Source organism: Salmo salar, chromosome 11, assembly GCF_965601325.2.
Source record: "Salmo salar chromosome 11, fSalSal1, whole genome shotgun sequence".
Taxonomy (NCBI): Eukaryota; Metazoa; Chordata; class Actinopteri; order Salmoniformes; family Salmonidae; genus Salmo; species Salmo salar.
Window position 1 is genome coordinate 56143541 of NC_138301.1, and position 17650 is coordinate 56161190.

Below are 17650 nucleotides of genomic sequence, written 5' to 3' on the forward strand. Positions count from 1 at the left end.
GAGAGCGTCCCTTCCCCTGCACCTGGCCTGACTGCAACAAGAAGTTTGCCCGTTCGGATGAGCTGGCCCGTCACTACCGCACCCACACCGGAGAGAAGAAGTTCAGCTGCCCACTCTGCGACAAGCGCTTCATGCGTAGCGACCACCTGATGAAGCACGCTCGCCGCCACTCCGAGTTCCAGCCCGCCATGTTGAAGCGGCCGTACGGGTGTGGCGGAGGAATGGGAGGAGGAATGGGAGGAGTTGGCGGAGGAATGGGCGTGGTCGGGAGTAGTACACGCCCCGGATCGCTCAGCGACTACAACAGCCGCTCCGACTCGTCCAGCCCCACCCTCAGCCCCAGCCCCACCCTCAGCCCAGCTAACTCGCCTTAAAGCCCCGCCTACAGCACTTTCAGGCTCTGCCTCCAACGCCCTGATTGACCCATCCACCCACCCACAAGACAAGACAAGACACACACCACAGACAGGACAGGACTCTTTCAGTCTGTTTTAGGCCTTTTCCACCGCAGGGTTTGGGTTTTACACCGGTGCCCTGTGGAATGTCTCAGCCCACAACAGCATTGCAATGGAAATAGGCTATTTAAATCTTTTTTTTTATCATGATGGTGGTCCTAGACTGGATCCCCTTGAGCACCTGCTCCAGTCTCACTGGAGTCTTTTTACCATGACACGTGGTGGTAGAAGGAATCCTTTCAAAGAACTTGATGCCCTGTCCCTTGTTCTAACGTCTCACCCTAACCTTGACTTCAATGGGACTACGCCAAAACCCCAGCAGCTACTCTGATTCGTTATTTTGGTCAGTAGGGTCCTCTGATTGGCTCTGGTCCTAATTGGGACCCCCCCCCCCCCCCCCCCCCCCCACCATTCCACTTATTGCACAGTTACTTACCTAGCGGGCCTCCTTTCCAATGCTCTGTCTGCTTGCTGCATTGTACTGTCTTCTACATCATGTACTATACTGCCTATTGGAGAGCAATCCTTTCAACAGCAAAGACAAAAATAATGCCTTTCTGATGGCAATATTTCCATAGTAAACAAATGTACTGCGTAGGCATTGTCTCTTTGAGAAGCCTCAGGCCATTGTTTAATATTGTTTCATTTAGGTTGTGGTACTTAAAGTTAGCAGAATCAGCCAAGAAAGAACACAGAACGGGATATTCAATATTCTAAATACTACAGGATGTTACATTTATTTGAAATGGCTAGGGAGGTTTCATCTTTATCCTCAGGATTATAAACACATTTTATTTCTTTTAACTTGACTGCACAAATACGAACATCACTTTACTCTGAAATTCAATGCAGGTTGAATCTTCTGCCCTGCTCAGGGAAGGCCTTTGATAGCTTGAAAGAATGGACACAATGAAGACACGCAGAAACACACACACGCACGCACGCACGCACACACACACACACACACACACACACACAACATAGCCTTACACTCAAAGAGAATTGCACTCCTCTCCTTGAATAAATTCTGTTTTGTTTTTCACACTGAAAGAAACCATGGAAATAGTCCTTCAAACTAGGTCTTATCTTTGAATGGTGATGACACAAAATTACCAGTGGAGACTAGAGAGAGAGAGACGAAACATACTGTTCACCTCTTCCACTGTCATTTGAATCCAAGCCCATATCTCTGACTTGAATCTCTTACATCAGTGAACCACAGCCACAGTGTGGCAGTGAGCTGTGTTGGTCAACACGTAAGACTTCTTCAAAAGGGGATGTGAAGATAAGAGTAGAGACGTGTCTGCTGTGTTGCTTCATAACCTCATCCAGGGGAGAGATGTTTAGTTCCCATGTCAGCTCAGACACCTAGAACTCAACTCTTGTGTAATTGCGTCAAGATGCACGATTATCCATGAGAGATCAGTTCCCGTGTAAACACACCAGTCCATGGAAGGTTAGTTTCAAAGAAGCTGTCTGAGGACAAGTCGATGTAATGCTGTACGGTCAACACAGTTCTCAAACCCTCGTCCTCAACAACACTTTAGGCCATGTTTCTGCAGGGCTGGAACAAAACCCTGCACATGGTTTGGGGTTTGGCCACCCACCCCTGATCTTATTAGTATCATCCTCATGATTCACCCAGCTACACACACACACACACACACACACACACACACACACACACATACAGTACACACACACATCGCTGTGTCGTGTTGACAGACAGGGTGTGTGTGAGGTGTTATTACAGCGTCTGTCTCGGGAGACATGGTGGTGAAGGACAGGAAGACACTAATGACAGGGAGGAGGACTCGATCATAAACACATGGTGACATGAGGAGGACAGTTAACTACAGTTATTATAGCCCCATACAGGCTGGGAGACATGAGGAGGACAGTTAACTAGAGTTATAGTCCCATACAGGCTGGGAGACATGAGGAGGACAGTTAACTAGAGTTATTATAGTTCCATACAGGCTGGGAGACATGAGGAGGACAGTTAACTAGAGTTATTATAGCCCCATACAGGCTGGGAGACATGAGGAGGACAGTTAACTAGAGTTATTATAGTCCCATACAGGCTGGGAGACATGAGGAGGACAGTTAACTAGAGTTATTATAGCCCCATACAGGCTGGGAGACATGAGGAGGACAGTTAACTAGAGTTATAGTCCCATACAGGCTGGGAGACATGAGGAGGACAGTTAAATAGAGTTATTATAGTTCCATACAGGCTGGGAGACATGAGGAGGACAGTTAACTAGAGTTATAGTCCCATACAGGCTGGGAGACATGAGGAGGACAGTTAACTAGAGTTATTATAGTTCCATACAGGCTGGGAGACATGAGGAGGACAGTTAACTAGAGTTATTATAGTCCCATACAGGCTGGGAGACATGAGGAGGACAGTTAACTAGAGTTATAGTCCCATACAGGCTGGGAGACATGATGAGGACAGTTAACTAGAGTTATAGTCCCATACAGGCTGGGAGACATGAGGAGGACAGTTAACTAGAGTTATTATAGTTCCATACAGGCTGGGAGACATGAGGAGGACAGTTAACTAGAGTTATTATAGTCCCATACAGGCTGGGAGACATGAGGAGGACAGTTAACTAGAGTTATAGTCCCATACAGGCTGGGAGACATGAGGAGGACAGTTAACTAGAGTTATTATAGTCCCATACAGGCTGGGAGACATGAGGAGGACAGTTAACTAGAGTTATAGCCACATACAGGCTGGGAGACATGAGGAGGACAGTTAACTAGAGTTATAGTCCCATACAGGCTGGGAGACATGAGGAGGACAGTTAACGAGAGTTATAGCCCCATACAGGCTGGGAGACATGAGGAGGACAGTTAACTAGAGTTATTATAGTCCCATACAGGCTGGGAGATATGAGGAGAACAGTTAACTAGAGTTATTATAGTCCCATACAGGCTGGGAGACATGAGGAGGACAGTTAACTAGAGTTATTATAGTCCCATACAGGCTGGGAGACATGAGGAGGACAGCTAACTAGAGTTATTATAGCCCCATACAGGCTGGGAGACATGAGGAGGACAGTTAACTAGAGTTATTATAGCCCCATACAGGCTGGGAGACATGAGGAGGACAGTTAACTAGAGTTATTATAGTCCCATACAGGCTGGGAGACATGAGGACGACAGTTAACTAGAGTTATAGCCCCATACAGGCTCGGAGACATGAGGAGGACAGTTAACTAGAGTTATAGTCCCATACAGGCTGGGAGACATGAGGAGGACAGTTAACTAGAGTTATTATAGTCCCATACAGGCTGGGAGACATGAGGAGGACAGTTAACTAGAGTTATAGTCCCATACAGGCTGGGAGACATGAGGATGACAGTTAACTAGAGTTATAGTCCCATACAGGCTGGGAGACATGAGGAGGACAGTTAACTAGAGTTTTAGTCCCATACAGGCTGGGAGACATGAGGATGACAGTTAACTAGAGTTATTATAGTCCCATACAGGCTGGGAGACATGAGGAGGACAGTTAACTAGAGTTATTATAGTCCCATACAGGCTGGGAGACATGAGGAGGACAGTTAACTACAGTTATTATAGCCCCATACAGGCTGGGAGACATGAGGAGGACAGTTAACTAGAGTTATTATAGTCCCATACAGGCTGGGAGACATGAGGAGGACAGTTAACTAGATTTATTATAGTCCCATACAGGCTGGGAGACATGAGGAGGACAGTTAACTAGAGTTATAGTCCCATACAGGCTGGGAGACATGAGGAGGACAGTTAACTAGAGTTATTATAGTTCCATACAGGCTGGGAGACATGAGGAGGACAGTTAACTAGAGTTATTATAGTCCCATACAGGCTGGGAGACATGAGGAGGACAGTTAACTAGAGTTATAGTCCCATACAGGCTGGGAGACATGATGAGGACAGTTAACTAGAGTTATAGTCCCATACAGGCTGGGAGACATGAGGAGGACAGTTAACTAGAGTTATTATAGTTCCATACAGGCTGGGAGACATGAGGAGGACAGTTAACTAGAGTTATTATAGTCCCATACAGGCTGGGAGACATGAGGAGGACAGTTAACTAGAGTTATAGTCCCATACAGGCTGGGAGACATGATGAGGACAGTTAACTAGAGTTATAGCCCCATACAGGCTGGGAGACATGAGGAGGACAGTTAACTAGAGTTATTATAGTCCCATACAGGCTGGGAGACATGAGGAGGACAGTTAACTAGAGTTATAGCCACATACAGGCTGGGAGACATGAGGAGGACAGTTAACTAGAGTTATAGTCCCATACAGGCTGGGAGACATGAGGAGGACAGTTAACGAGAGTTATAGCCCCATACAGGCTGGGAGACATGAGGAGGACAGTTAACTAGAGTTATTATAGTCCCATACAGGCTGGGAGATATGAGGAGAACAGTTAACTAGAGTTATTATAGTCCCATACAGGCTGGGAGACATGAGGAGGACAGTTAACTAGAGTTATTATAGTCCCATACAGGCTGGGAGACATGAGGAGGACAGCTAACTAGAGTTATTATAGCCCCATACAGGCTGGGAGACATGAGGAGGACAGTTAACTAGAGTTATAGCCCCATACAGGCTGGGAGACATGAGGAGGACAGTTAACTAGAGTTATAGCCCCATACAGGCTGGGAGACATGAGGAGGACAGTTAACTAGAGTTATTATAGTTCCATACAGGCTGGGAGACATGAGGAGGACAGTTAACTAGAGTTATTATAGCCCCATACAGGCTGGGAGACATGAGGAGGACAGTTAACTAGAGTTATTATAGTCCCATACAGGCTGGGAGACATGAGGAGGACAGTTAACTAGAGTTATTATAGCCCCATACAGGCTGGGAGACATGAGGAGGACAGTTAACTAGAGTTATAGCCCCATACAGGCTGGGAGACATGAGGAAGACAGTTAACTAGAGTTATTATAGTTCCATACAGGCTGGGAGACATGAGGAGGACAGTTAACTAGAGTTATAGTCCCATACAGGCTGGGAGACATGAGGAGGACACTTAACTAGAGTTATTATAGCCCCATACAGGCTGGGAGACATGAGGAGGACAGTTAACTAGAGATATTATAGTCCCATACAGGCTGGGAGACATGAAGAGGACAGTTAACTAGAGTTATTATAGTTCCATACAGGCTGGGAGACATGAGGAGGACAGTTAACTAGAGTTATTATAGTCCCATACAGGCTGGGAGACATGAGGAGGACAGTTAACTAGAGTTATAGTCCCATACAGGCTGGGAGACATGAGGAGGACAGTTAACTAGAGTTATAGTCCCATACAGGCTGGGAGACATGATGAGGACAGTTAACTAGAGTTATAGCCCCATACAGGCTGGGAGACATGAGGAGGACAGTTAACTAGAGTTATTATAGTCCCATACAGGCTGGGAGACATGAGGAGGACAGTTAACTAGAGTTATAGCCACATACAGGCTGGGAGACATGAGGAGGACAGTTAACTAGAGTTATTATAGTCCCATACAGGCTGGGAGACATGAGGAGAACAGTTAACTAGAGTTATTATAGTCCCATACAGGCTGGGAGACATGAGGAGGACAGCTAACTAGAGTTATTATAGCCCCATACAGGCTGGGAGACATGAGGAGGACAGTTAACTAGAGTTATTATAGCCCCATACAGGCTGGGAGACATGAGGAGGACAGTTAACTAGAGTTATTATAGTCCCATACAGGCTGGGAGACATGAGGACGACAGTTAACTAGAGTTATAGCCCCATACAGGCTCGGAGACATGAGGAGGACAGTTAACTAGAGTTATAGTCCCATACAGGCTGGGAGACATGAGGAGGACAGTTAACTAGAGTTATTATAGTCCCATACAGGCTGGGAGACATGAGGAGGACAGTTAACTAGAGTTATAGTCCCATACAGGCTGGGAGACATGAGGATGACAGTTAACTAGAGTTATAGTCCCATACAGGCTGGGAGACATGAGGAGGACAGTTAACTAGAGTTTTAGTCCCATACAGGCTGGGAGACATGAGGATGACAGTTAACTAGAGTTATTATAGTCCCATACAGGCTGGGAGACATGAGGAGGACAGTTAACTAGAGTTATTATAGTCCCATACAGGCTGGGAGACATGAGGAGGACAGTTAACTACAGTTATTATAGCCCCATACAGGCTGGTAGACATGAGGAGGACAGTTAACTAGAGTTATTATAGTCCCATACAGGCTGGGAGACATGAGGAGGACAGTTAACTAGATTTATTATAGTCCCATACAGGCTGGGAGACATGAGGAGGACAGTTAACTAGAGTTATAGTCCCATACAGGCTGGGAGACATGAGGAGGACAGTTAACTAGAGTTATTATAGTTCCATACAGGCTGGGAGACATGAGGAGGACAGTTAACTAGAGTTATTATAGTCCCATACAGGCTGGGAGACATGAGGAGGACAGTTAACTAGAGTTATAGTCCCATACAGGCTGGGAGACATGATGAGGACAGTTAACTAGAGTTATAGTCCCATACAGGCTGGGAGACATGAGGAGGACAGTTAACTAGAGTTATTATAGTTCCATACAGGCTGGGAGACATGAGGAGGACAGTTAACTAGAGTTATTATAGTCCCATACAGGCTGGGAGACATGAGGAGGACAGTTAACTAGAGTTATAGTCCCATACAGGCTGGGAGACATGATGAGGACAGTTAACTAGAGTTATAGCCCCATACAGGCTGGGAGACATGAGGAGGACAGTTAACTAGAGTTATTATAGTCCCATACAGGCTGGGAGACATGAGGAGGACAGTTAACTAGAGTTATAGCCACATACAGGCTGGGAGACATGAGGAGGACAGTTAACTAGAGTTATAGTCCCATACAGGCTGGGAGACATGAGGAGGACAGTTAACGAGAGTTATAGCCCCATACAGGCTGGGAGACATGAGGAGGACAGTTAACTAGAGTTATTATAGTCCCATACAGGCTGGGAGATATGAGGAGAACAGTTAACTAGAGTTATTATAGTCCCATACAGGCTGGGAGACATGAGGAGGACAGTTAACTAGAGTTATTATAGTCCCATACAGGCTGGGAGACATGAGGAGGACAGCTAACTAGAGTTATTATAGCCCCATACAGGCTGGGAGACATGAGTAGGACAGTTAACTAGAGTTATAGCCCCATACAGGCTGGGAGACATGAGGAGGACAGTTAACTAGAGTTATAGCCCCATACAGGCTGGGAGACATGAGGAGGACAGTTAACTAGAGTTATTATAGTTCCATACAGGCTGGGAGACATGAGGAGGACAGTTAACTAGAGTTATTATAGCCCCATACAGGCTGGGAGACATGAGGAGGACAGTTAACTAGAGTTATTATAGTCCCATACAGGCTGGGAGACATGAGGAGGACAGTTAACTAGAGTTATTATAGCCCCATACAGGCTGGGAGACATGAGGAGGACAGTTAACTAGAGTTATAGCCCCATACAGGCTGGGAGACATGAGGAAGACAGTTAACTAGAGTTATTATAGTTCCATACAGGCTGGGAGACATGAGGAGGACAGTTAACTAGAGTTATAGTCCCATACAGGCTGGGAGACATGAGGAGGACACTTAACTAGAGTTATTATAGCCCCATACAGGCTGGGAGACATGAGGAGGACAGTTAACTAGAGTTATTATAGTCCCATACAGGCTGGGAGACATGAAGAGGACAGTTAACTAGAGTTATTATAGTTCCATACAGGCTGGGAGACATGAGGAGGACAGTTAACTAGAGTTATTATAGTCCCATACAGGCTGGGAGACATGAGGAGGACAGTTAACTAGAGTTATAGTCCCATACAGGCTGGGAGACATGAGGAGGACAGTTAACTAGAGTTATAGTCCCATACAGGCTGGGAGACATGATGAGGACAGTTAACTAGAGTTATAGCCCCATACAGGCTGGGAGACATGAGGAGGACAGTTAACTAGAGTTATTATAGTCCCATACAGGCTGGGAGACATGAGGAGGACAGTTAACTAGAGTTATAGCCACATACAGGCTGGGAGACATGAGGAGGACAGTTAACTAGAGTTATTATAGTCCCATACAGGCTGGGAGACATGAGGAGAACAGTTAACTAGAGTTATTATAGTCCCATACAGGCTGGGAGACATGAGGAGGACAGTTAACTAGAGTTATTATAGTCCCATACAGGCTGGGAGACATGAGGAGGACACTTAACTAGAGTTATTATAGCCCCATACAGGCTGGGAGACATGAGGAGGACAGTTAACTAGAGTTATAGCCCCATACAGGCTGGGAGTCATGAGGAGGACAGTTAACTAGAGTTATAGCCCCATACAGGCTGGGAGACATGAGGAGGACAGTTAACTAGAGTTATTATAGTTCCATACAGGCTGGGAGACATGAGGAGGACAGTTAACTAGAGTTATTATAGCCCCATACAGGCTGGGAGACATGAGGAGGACAGTTAACTAGAGTTATTATAGTCCCATACAGGCTGGGAGACATGAGGAGGACAGTTAACTAGAGTTATTATAGCCCCATACAGGCTGGGAGACATGAGGAGGACAGTTAACTAGAGTTATAGCCCCATACAGGCTGGGAGACATGAGGAGGACAGTTAACTAGAGTTATTATAGTTCCATACAGGCTGGGAGACATGAGGAGGACAGTTAACTAGAGTTATAGCCCCATACAGGCTGGGAGACATGAGGAGGACAGTTAACTAAAGTTATAGCCCCATACAGGCTGGGAGACATGAGGAGGACAGTTAACTAGAGTTATAGTCCCATACAGGCTGGGAGACATTAGGAGGACAGTTAACTAGAGTTATTATAGTCCCATACAGGCTGGGAGACATGAGGAGGACAGTTAACTAGAGTTATTATAGTTCCATACAGGCTGGGAGACATGAGGAGGACAGTTAACTAGAGTTATTATAGCCCCATACAGGCTGGGAGACATGAGGAGGACAGTTAACTAGAGTTATAGCCCCATACAGGCTGGGAGACATGAGGAGGACAGTTAACTAGAGTTATTATAGTCCCATACAGGCTGGGAGACATGAGGAGGACAGTTAACTAGAGTTATAGCCCCATACAGGCTGGGAGACATGAGGAGGACAGTTAACTAGAGTTATTATAGTCCCATACAGGCTGGGAGACATGAGGAGGACAGTTAACTAGAGTTATTATAGTCCCATACAGGCTGGGAGACATGAGGAGGACAGTTAACTATAGTTATTATAGTCCCATACAGGCTGGGAGACATGAGGAGGACAGTTAACTAGAGTTATTATAGCCCCATACAGGCTGGGAGACATGAGGAGGACAGTTAACTAGAGTTATTATAGTTCCATACAGGCTGGGAGACATGAGGAGGACAGTTAACTAGAGTTATTATAGTCCCATACAGGCTGGGAGACATGAGGAGGACAGTTAACTAGAGTTATAGCCCCATACAGGCTGGGAGACATGAGGAGGACAGTTAACTAGAGTTATTATAGTCCCATACAGGCTGGGAGACATGAGGAGGACAGTTAACTAGAGTTATTATAGTCCCATACAGGCTGGGAGACATGAGGAGGACAGTTAACTAGAGTTATTATAGTTCCATACAGGCTGGGAGACATGAGGAGGACAGTTAACTAGAGTTATTATAGTTCCATACAGGCTGGGAGACATGAGGAGGACAGTTAACTAGAGTTATTATAGTCCCATACAGGCTGGGAGACATGAGGAGGACAGTTAACTAGAGTTATAGCCCCATACAGGCTGGGAGACATGAGGAGGACAGTTAACTAGAGTTATAGTCCCATACAGGCTGGGAGACATGAGGAGGACAGTTAACTAGAGTTATTATAGTCCCATACAGGCTGGGAGACATGAGGAGGACAGTTAACTAGAGTTATAGCCCCATACAGGCTGGGAGACGTGAGGAGGACAGTTAACTAGAGTTATTATAGTTCCATACAGGCTGGGAGACATGAGGAGGACAGTTAACTAGAGTTATAGCCCCATACAGGCTGGGAGACATGAGGAGGACAGTTAACTAGAGTTATAGCCCCATACAGGCTGGGAGACATGAGGAGGACAGTTAACTAGAGTTATAGCCCCATACAGGCTGGGAGACATATTGAGGACAGTTAACTAGAGTTATAGTCCCATACAGGCTGGGAGACATTAGGAGGACAGTTAACTAGAGTTATTATAGTCCCATACAGGCTGGGAGACATGAGGAGGACAGTTAACTAGAGTTATTATAGTTCCATACAGGCTGGGAGACATGAGGAGGACAGTTAACTAGAGTTATTATAGCCCCATACAGGCTGGGAGACATGAGGAGGACAGTTAACTAGAGTTATAGCCCCATACAGGCTGGGAGACATGAGGAGGACAGTTAACTAGAGTTATTATAGTCCCATACAGGCTGGGAGACATGAGGAGGACAGTTAACTAGAGTTATAGCCCCATACAGGCTGGGAGACATGAGGAGGACAGTTAACTAGAGTTATTATAGTCCCATACAGGCTGGGAGACATGAGGAGGACAGTTAACTAGAGTTATAGCCCCATACAGGCTGGGAGACATGAGGTGGACAGTTAACTAGAGTTATTATAGTCCCATACAGGCTGGGAGACATGAGGACGGTTAACTAGAGTTATTATAGTCCCATACAGGCTGGGAGACATGAGGAGGACAGTTAACTAGAGTTATTATAGTTCCATACAGGCTGGGAGACATGAGGAGGACAGTTAACTAGAGTTATTATAGTTCCATACAGGCTGGGAGACATGAGGAGGACAGTTAACTAGAGTTATTATAGTCCCATACAGGCTGGGAGACATGAGGAGGACAGTTAACTAGAGTTATAGCCCCATACAGGCTGGGAGACATGAGGAGGACAGTTAACTAGAGTTATAGTCCCATACAGGCTGGGAGACATGAGGAGGACAGTTAACTAGAGTTATTATTGTCCCATACAGGCTGGGAGACATGAGGAGGACAGTTAACTAGAGTTATAGCCCCATACAGGCTGGGAGACATGAGGAGGACAGTTAACTAGAGTTATTATAGTCCCATACAGGCTGGGAGACATGAGGAGGACAGTTAACTAGAGTTATTATAGTCCCATACAGGCTGGGAGACATGAGGAGGACAGTTAACTAGAGTTATTATAGTTCCATACAGGCTGGGAGACATGAGGAGGACAGTTAACTAGAGTTATTATAGTTCCATACAGGCTGGGAGACATGAGGAGGACAGTTAACTAGAGTTATTATAGTCCCATACAGGCTGGGAGACATGAGGAGGACAGTTAACTAGAGTTATAGCCCCATACAGGCTGGGAGACATGAGGAGGACAGTTAACTAGAGTTATAGTCCCATACAGGCTGGGAGACATGAGGAGGACAGTTAACTAGAGTTATTATAGTCCCATACAGGCTGGGAGACATGAGGAGGACAGTTAACTAGAGTTATAGCCCCATACAGGCTGGGAGACGTGAGGAGGACAGTTAACTAGAGTTATTATAGTTCCATACAGGCTGGGAGACATGAGGAGGACAGTTAACTAGAGTTATAGCCCCATACAGGCTGGGAGACATGAGGAGGACAGTTAACTAGAGTTATAGCCCCATACAGGCTGGGAGACATGAGGAGGACAGTTAACTAGAGTTATAGCCCCATACAGGCTGGGAGACATAAGGAGGACAGTTAACTAGAGTTATAGTCCCATACAGGCTGGGAGACATTAGGAGGACAGTTAACTAGAGTTATTATAGTCCCATACAGGCTGGGAGACATGAGGAGGACAGTTAACTAGAGTTATTATAGTCCCATACAGGCTGGGAGACATGAGGAGGACAGTTAACTAGAGTTATTATAGCCCCATACAGGCTGGGAGACATGAGGAGGACAGTTAACTAGAGTTATAGCCCCATACAGGCTGGGAGACATGAGGAGGACAGTTAACTAGAGTTATTATAGTCCCATACAGGCTGGGAGACATGAGGAGGACAGTTAACTAGAGTTATAGCCCCATACAGGCTGGGAGACATGAGGAGGACAGTTAACTAGAGTTATTATAGTCCCATACAGGCTGGGAGACATGAGGAGGACAGTTAACTAGAGTTATAGCCCCATACAGGCTGGGAGACATGAGGTGGACAGTTAACTAGAGTTATTATAGTCCCATACAGGCTGGGAGACATGAGGAGGACGGTTAACTAGAGTTATTATAGTCCCATACAGGCTGGGAGACATGAGGAGGACAGTTAACTAGAGTTATTATAGTTCCATACAGGCTGGGAGACATGAGGAGGACAGTTAACTAGAGTTATTATAGTTCCATACAGGCTGGGAGACATGAGGAGGACAGTTAACTAGAGTTATTATAGTCCCATACAGGCTGGGAGACATGAGGAGGACAGTTAACTAGAGTTATAGCCCCATACAGGCTGGGAGACATGAGGAGGACAGTTAACTAGAGTTATAGTCCCATACAGGCTGGGAGACATGAGGAGGACAGTTAACTAGAGTTATTATTGTCCCATACAGGCTGGGAGACATGAGGAGGACAGTTAACTAGAGTTATAGCCCCATACAGGCTGGGAGACATGAGGAGGACAGTTAACTAGAGTTATTATAGTTCCATACAGGCTGGGAGACATGAGGAGGACAGTTAACTAGAGTTATTATAGTTCCATACAGGCTGGGAGACATGAGGAGGACAGTTAACTAGAGTTATAGTCCCATACAGGCTGGGAGACATGAGGAGGACAGTTAACTAGAGTTATTATAGCCTCATACAGGCTGGGAGACATGAGGAGGACAGTTAACTAGAGTTATAGTCCCATACAGGCTGGGAGACATGAGGAGGACAGTTAACTAGAGTTATTATAGTCCCATAAAGGCTGGGAGACATGAGGAGGACAGTTAACTAGAGTTATTATAGCCCCATACAGGCTGGGAGACATGAGGAGGACAGTTAACTAGAGTTATAGCCCCATACAGGCTGGGAGACATGAGGAGGACAGTTAACTAGAGTTATTATAGTCCCATACAGGCTGGGAGACATGAGGAGGACAGTTAACTAGAGTTATTATAGCCCCATACAGGCTGGGAGACATGAGGAGGACAGTTAACTAGAGTTATTATAGCCCCATACAGGCTGGGAGACATGAGGAGGACAGTTAACTAGAGTTATTATAGCCCCATACAGGCTGGGAGACATGAGGAGGACAGTTAACTAGAGTTATAGCCCCATACAGGCTGGGAGACATGAGGAGGACAGTTAACTAGAGTTATAGCCCCATACAGGCTGGGAGACATGAGGAGGACAGTTAACTAGAGTTATTATAGTCCCATACAGGCTGGGAGACATGAGGAGGACAGTTAACTAGAGTTATTATAGCCCCATATAGGCTGGGAGACATGAGGAGGACAGTTAACTAGAGTTATTATAGTCCCATAGAGGCTGGGAGACATGAGGACGACAGTTAACTAGAGTTATAGCCCCATACAGGCTCGGAGACATGAGGAGGACAGTTAACTAGAGTTATAGTCCCATACAGGCTGGGAGACATGAGGAGGACAGTTAACTAGAGTTATTATAGTCCCATACAGGCTGGGAGACATGAGGAGGACAGTTAACTAGAGTTATAGTCCCATACAGGCTGGGAGACATGAGGAGGACAGTTAACTAGAGTTATTATAGTCCCATAAAGGCTGGGAGACATGAGGAGGACAGTTAACTAGAGTTATTATAGCCCCATACAGGCTGGGAGACATGAGGAGGACAGTTAACTAGAGTTATAGCCCCATACAGGCTGGGAGACATGAGGAGGACAGTTAACTAGAGTTATTATAGTCCCATACAGGCTGGGAGACATGAGGAGGACAGTTAACTAGAGTTATTATAGCCCCATACAGGCTGGGAGACATGAGGAGGACAGTTAACTAGAGTTATTATAGCCCCATACAGGCTGGGAGACATGAGGAGGACAGTTAACTAGAGTTATAGCCCCATACAGGCTGGGAGACATGAGGAGGACAGTTAACTAGAGTTATAGCCCCATACAGGCTGGGAGACATGAGGAGGACAGTTAACTAGAGTTATTATAGTCCCATACAGGCTGGGAGACATGAGGAGGACAGTTAACTAGAGTTATTATAGTCCCATACAGGCTGGGAGACATGAGGAGGACAGTTAACTAGAGTTATTATAGCCCCATACAGGCTGGGAGACATGAGGAGGACAGTTAACTAGAGTTATTATAGCCCCATACAGGCTGGGAGACATGAGGAGGACAGTTAACTAGAGTTATTATAGTCCCATACAGGCTGGGAGACATGAGGAGGACAGTTAACTAGAGTTATTATAGCCCCATACAGGCTGGGAGACATGAGGAGGACAGTTAACTAGAGTTATTATAGTCCCATACAGGCTGGGAGACATGAGGAGGACAGTTAACTAGATTTATTATAGTCCCATACAGGCTGGGAGACATGAGGAGGACAGTTAACTAGAGTTATAGTCCCATACATGCTGGGAGACATGAGGAGGACAGTTAACTAGAGTTATAGTCCCATACAGGCTGGGAGACATGAGGAGGACAGTTAACTAGAGTTATTATAGTCCCATACAGGCTGGGAGACATGAAGAGGACAGTTAACTAGAGTTATAGCCCCATACAGGCTGGGAGACATGAGGAGGACAGTTAACTAGAGTTATTATAGTTCCATACAGGCTGGGAGACATGAGGAGGACAGTTAACTAGAGTTATTATAGTTCCATACAGGCTGGGAGACATGAGGAGGACAGTTAACTAGAGTTATAGTCCCATACAGGCTGGGAGACATGAGCAGGACAGTTAACTAGAGTTATTATAGCCTCATACAGGCTGGGAGACATGAGGAGGACAGTTAACTAGAGTTATAGTCCCATACAGGCTGGGAGACATGAGGAGGACAGTTAACTAGAGTTATTATAGTCCCATAAAGGCTGGGAGACATGAGGAGGACAGTTAACTAGAGTTATTATAGCCCCATACAGGCTGGGAGACATGAGGAGGACAGTTACCTAGAGTTATAGCCCCATACAGGCTGGGAGACATGAGGAGGACAGTTAACTAGAGTTATTATAGTCCCATACAGGCTGGGAGACATGAGGAGGACAGTTAACTACAGTTATTATAGCCCCATACAGGCTGGGAGACATGAGGAGGACAGTTAACTAGAGTTATTATAGCCCCATACAGGCTGGGAGACATGAGGAGGACAGTTAACTAGAGTTATAGCCCCATACAGGCTGGGAGACATGAGGAGGACAGTTAACTAGAGTTATTATAGTCCCATAGAGGCTGGGAGACATGAGGACGACAGTTAACTAGAGTTATAGCCCCATACAGGCTCGGAGACATGAGGAGGACAGTTAACTAGAGTTATAGTCCCATACAGGCTGGGAGACATGAGGAGGACAGTTAACTAGAGTTATTATAGTCCCATACAGGCTGGGAGACATGAGGAGGACAGTTAACTAGAGTTATAGTCCCATACAGGCTGGGAGACATGAGGAGGACAGTTAACTAGAGTTATTATAGTCCCATAAAGGCTGGGAGACATGAGGAGGACAGTTAACTAGAGTTATTATAGCCCCATACAGGCTGGGAGACATGAGGAGGACAGTTAACTAGAGTTATAGCCCCATACAGGCTGGGAGACATGAGGAGGACAGTTAACTAGAGTTATTATAGTCCCATACAGGCTGGGAGACATGAGGAGGACAGTTAACTAGAGTTATTATAGCCCCATACAGGCTGGGAGACATGAGGAGGACAGTTAACTAGAGTTATTATAGCCCCATACAGGCTGGGAGACATGAGGAGGACAGTTAACTAGAGTTATAGCCCCATACAGGCTGGGAGACATGAGGAGGACAGTTAACTAGAGTTATAGCCCCATACAGGCTGGGAGACATGAGGAGGACAGTTAACTAGAGTTATTATAGTCCCATACAGGCTGGGAGACATGAGGAGGACAGTTAACTAGAGTTATTATAGTCCCATACAGGCTGGGAGACATGAGGAGGACAGTTAACTAGAGTTATTATAGCCCCATACAGGCTGGGAGACATGAGGAGGACAGTTAACTAGAGTTATTATAGCCCCATACAGGCTGGGAGACATGAGGAGGACAGTTAACTAGAGTTATTATAGTCCCATACAGGCTGGGAGACATGAGGAGGACAGTTAACTAGAGTTATTATAGCCCCATACAGGCTGGGAGACATGAGGAGGACAGTTAACTAGAGTTATTATAGTCCCATACAGGCTGGGAGACATGAGGAGGACAGTTAACTAGATTTATTATAGTCCCATACAGGCTGGGAGACATGAGGAGGACAGTTAACTAGAGTTATAGTCCCATACATGCTGGGAGACATGAGGAGGACAGTTAACTAGAGTTATAGTCCCATACAGGCTGGGAGACATGAGGAGGACAGTTAACTAGAGTTATTATAGTCCCATACAGGCTGGGAGACATGAGGAGGACAGTTAACTAGAGTTATAGCCCCATACAGGCTGGGAGACATGAGGAGGACAGTTAACTAGAGTTATTATAGTTCCATACAGGCTGGGAGACATGAGGAGGACAGTTAACTAGAGTTATTATAGTTCCATACAGGCTGGGAGACATGAGGAGGACAGTTAACTAGAGTTATAGTCCCATACAGGCTGGGAGACATGAGCAGGACAGTTAACTAGAGTTATTATAGCCTCATACAGGCTGGGAGACATGAGGAGGACAGTTAACTAGAGTTATAGTCCCATACAGGCTGGGAGACATGAGGAGGACAGTTAACTAGAGTTATTATAGTCCCATAAAGGCTGGGAGACATGAGGAGGACAGTTAACTAGAGTTATTATAGCCCCATACAGGCTGGGAGACATGAGGAGGACAGTTACCTAGAGTTATAGCCCCATACAGGCTGGGAGACATGAGGAGGACAGTTAACTAGAGTTATTATAGTCCCATACAGGCTGGGAGACATGAGGAGGACAGTTAACTACAGTTATTATAGCCCCATACAGGCTGGGAGACATGAGGAGGACAGTTAACTAGAGTTATTATAGCCCCATACAGGCTGGGAGACATGAGG

At 45.8% G+C, this 17650-nt stretch overlaps 1 protein-coding gene across 1 annotated transcript in view; it reads left to right on the forward strand.

The window, feature by feature from the left end:
* The window catches only part of LOC106591806 (Krueppel-like factor 9), an 86102-nt gene that overhangs the window by 42760 nt on the left and 25692 nt on the right, over positions 1 to 17650 (forward strand). Inside the window, exon 2 of the mRNA XM_045689747.2 lies at positions 1 to 17650. This exon is cut by the window's right edge and continues 25692 nt beyond it. Coding sequence (XP_045545703.1) covers positions 1 to 374 — 374 coding nt within the window. The 3' untranslated portion in view covers positions 375 to 17650.